The 3,222-nt window shown below is 45.0% G+C and overlaps 1 protein-coding gene across 1 annotated transcript; it reads left to right on the top strand.

The window, feature by feature from the left end:
* Window positions 1-835: 835 nt before the first annotated feature.
* Window positions 836-3,216, top strand: LOC121967022 (magnesium transporter NIPA3-like; the record flags this gene model as incomplete). Its single annotated transcript, XM_042517079.1, has 5 exons — window positions 836-1,015; window positions 1,225-1,392; window positions 1,668-1,747; window positions 1,945-2,157; window positions 2,341-3,216. Coding segments are annotated over 5 exons (851 nt in total), but the record flags the coding sequence as incomplete, so codon positions are not given.
* Between the last annotated feature and the right edge of the window lie 6 nt (window positions 3,217-3,222).

Here is a 3,222-nt window from a genome sequence, read left to right as displayed (position 1 = left end):
GAGACACTCTGAGACACTCTGAGACACTCTGCCTGCTGTGTTTAGGGGCCGGTTTTGGAAAATAACAGGTGGTCAGGGGCCAGTCCCTGCAGCCCCAAACATGTTTGTAGGATTTTAGGACAATTCATGGATTTTTGCAAGTTTGTCTGATTTTAGAACGTTTTCTGGATTTTAAGACATTTTTAGGTTTTAAGACTTTCTAAGATTTAAGTACGTTTCTAAGACTTTTTTAGGAGTTTTCTTTTTTTTCTCTCATTTCTAGTATTTAGGATGTTTCTACTGTTTTAGAATGTTTCTGTTGTTTTAGGACGTTTTTAAAATTTAGGATGTTTCCAAGATTTTAAGAGGTTTCTTGGATTTTAGGACATTTCGAGGATTTTGGAACGTGTTCTTAATTTTAGGACATTTCAAGGATTTTGTGACGTTTTTAAGATTCTTTGATGTTTCAAGGATTTTAGGACAATTCTTGGATTTTAGAAAGTTTCTCGGCTTTATAATGTTTGCCGGATTTTAAGACATTTGTAGTTTTAAGATATTTCTAGGATTTAAAGACGTTTCCAGGACTTTAAAATGTTTGTTGAATTTCTAACCCATTTCTCAAATTTTAGGACTTTTTTACCCCAGAATTTAGGCTGTTTCCAAGATTTTAAGAGGTTTCAAGGATTTTAGCATGTGGTGCTTTTTAGGATATTTTAAGGGTTTTCGGAAATTTCTCAGATTTATGGACCTTTTTAGGATTTTAGCATGTTTCTCAAATTTTAGGACTTTTTTTTTTTTATTTTAGAAAATTTTCAAGATTTTAAGTGTTTCTCCGGAACATTTTTCGGGTTTTAAGACATTTTAAATCCCCACAGTGCCGTTCTGTCCTCCTACCTGTTGGGGGAGGTGCTGAACGTCGTCGGGAAGCTCGGCTGTCTGCTGTGCGTGCTGGGAAGCGTCCTGTTGGTCATCCACGCCCCGCAGGAACAGGAAGTGACATCACTGCAGGACATGACCAGCAAGCTGCTGGAGCCCGGTGAGTTTTTATTAAGATTATTATGGGATGTCGGGACGTCCGTATGACATCAGCAATGCTCTGACATGTAGCGCCATCATCAGGGGATGTTTGTAAAAGCATTCAAACCGCAGTGAATATGTGTGTGTGTGTGTGTGTGTGTGTGTGTGTGTGTGTGTGTGTGTGTGCGTGCGTGCGTGCGTGCGTGCGTGCGTGCGTGCGTGTCTCAGGTTTCCTGGTGTACATCTCAGCCGTCCTGCTGCTGTGCGTCGTGCTCATCCTGTACTTCTCTCCTCGGGTCGGTCGCTCCAACATCCTCGTCTACATCAGCATCTGCTCGCTGCTCGGAGCTTTCACCGTCTCCTCCGTAAAGGGCCTCGCCATCGCCATCAACACCGGTGAGACCCCAAACACGCACACGCATCTTTAACGACCCAAATTTAAAACAAAAGCCAAAATATTGTCAAGAGTAAAGCTTTGATTCTCAGTCCAGCTTCTGCACGCCTGCATTTATTTTACGATGATTTCCGTAACACGCCTACGTGGCCTCGGATTGGAAATAATGGCGGCTGCAATAGAAATAAAGATGCTGATGTCGCCCGTCGCCATGGTTACTGGGATGTTATCGGCAGAGGAGACGTCGCAGAGCGCTGATGTGTGTTTCTGTGTTTAGTGTTGTATGATATTTCGGTGCTGGCGAGTCCGCTCACCTGGATCCTGCTCTTCACGCTCATCGTCTCCATCGTCACCCAGGTGAGCTCCGAAATCTGCGTCACACGTTTCACCAAAACACCAAACACGTAATACATGTCTGTGTCTGTCTGTCTGTCCTTTTGTCTCTCACCTGTCTCTCTGTCTGTCTCTCACCTGTCTGTCTGTCTGTCTTTGACTTGTCTGTCCTTTTGTCTCTCACCTGTCTCTCACCTGTCTGTCCTTCTGTCTCTCTGTAGGTGAACTACCTGAACAAGTCTCTGGACACCTTCAACACGCTGCTGGTCTACCCGATCTACTACGTCCTCTTCACGTCCGTCGTCCTGTCCACGTCCATCATCCTCTTCCAGGAGTGGCGTAGTATGGCGGCGGTGGACGTGGTCACAACGCTGGGGGCGTTCCTGGTCATCGTGGTGGGCGTGGCCATGCTGCACCTGTTCAGAGAGCTGCAGGTGAGTCCTCCTCCTCCTTGTCTTCCTCCTCCTCCTCCTCGTTCAGCTCAGACGTCAGACAACAGGTCGGCGATGAGACACTAATGTCCTAAAACCATAGGAATGTCCTGAAATGCTGAAATGTCCTAGAGCTTCAACACGTAGATGAGACACGTGAATTAAATGAGCTCTGATGTCTTTCAGCTGACGATGAAGCAGCTGACCAATCAGCTGTCTCAGCCGGTGGAGAGGGAGGGGCTTGCAGACGAGAATTCAGCCAATGGACAACCAGCAGCAGGAGGCGGAGGACACAGGAACAAAAAGGAGGACAAATATGGACTGATGGACAACATGGTGATAGAGAGTCTTCCTCCCATGAGAGAGGACGGACCGAGAGTCTTCATCATCAGCTGAGAGACAGAAGACGAAGAGCGGAGACACAGGTTTGTGTTTCCTGTCTGGACCTTGTAGTTCAGAGCGGTCCGTGCTGTAGTCTTCGTACTGTCGGTCTGCGCGCACTTTTAATTTTTATTTATGTTAGTTTTTTTAAGGCCTCTAGTTTGACGGGTCACCGTCGACGTCCGTGAAGGTCCTAAAACAGGAGTCCGTTTACTCCGAGTCACTTCCTGCCGCCAAATATCTGATATTTAAAATTAAAAGCGTCCAAGATGCTTTAAAGACTGAAGTCCAACTTTTCACACGTCCTCTGGAGGACATCTGAGACACTTTGTAGCCGAACAGTCGCAAACCCATAAAAACGACGTGGGCTTAAAATGCCGTGAAATAAAACGTTAGAGTTAGAAAAAAAGCCAAAATTGTTTTTCTTTAGAGTTTTGGGTAATTTTTTAAAGACTTTTGTTACAGAGAAAAAAAAAACTCTACATTTTGTGTTTTAATTTCTTCTGAAAGCTTCTGAGAAATTTTAGGAGCTTCTTTCCTTTATTTCGTCATTTGGGATTTGACGGAGAATCGCGGCGTTCAGTTGTTGCTGATTGTTTACGGCAGCGTGTCTCTGAATAAAAACGACGCTGAAAATCGTCTGATGATGTGAACAAAAGAGCCACCTGAAACCCGCTCTGAACCGAG

Source organism: Plectropomus leopardus, unplaced genomic scaffold (assembly GCF_008729295.1).
Source record: "Plectropomus leopardus isolate mb unplaced genomic scaffold, YSFRI_Pleo_2.0 unplaced_scaffold26673, whole genome shotgun sequence".
Lineage (NCBI taxonomy): Eukaryota > Metazoa > Chordata > Actinopteri > Perciformes > Serranidae > Plectropomus > Plectropomus leopardus.
Note: the sequence above shows the minus strand (reverse complement) of the source record. Positions and strands in the feature narration are given on the sequence as shown.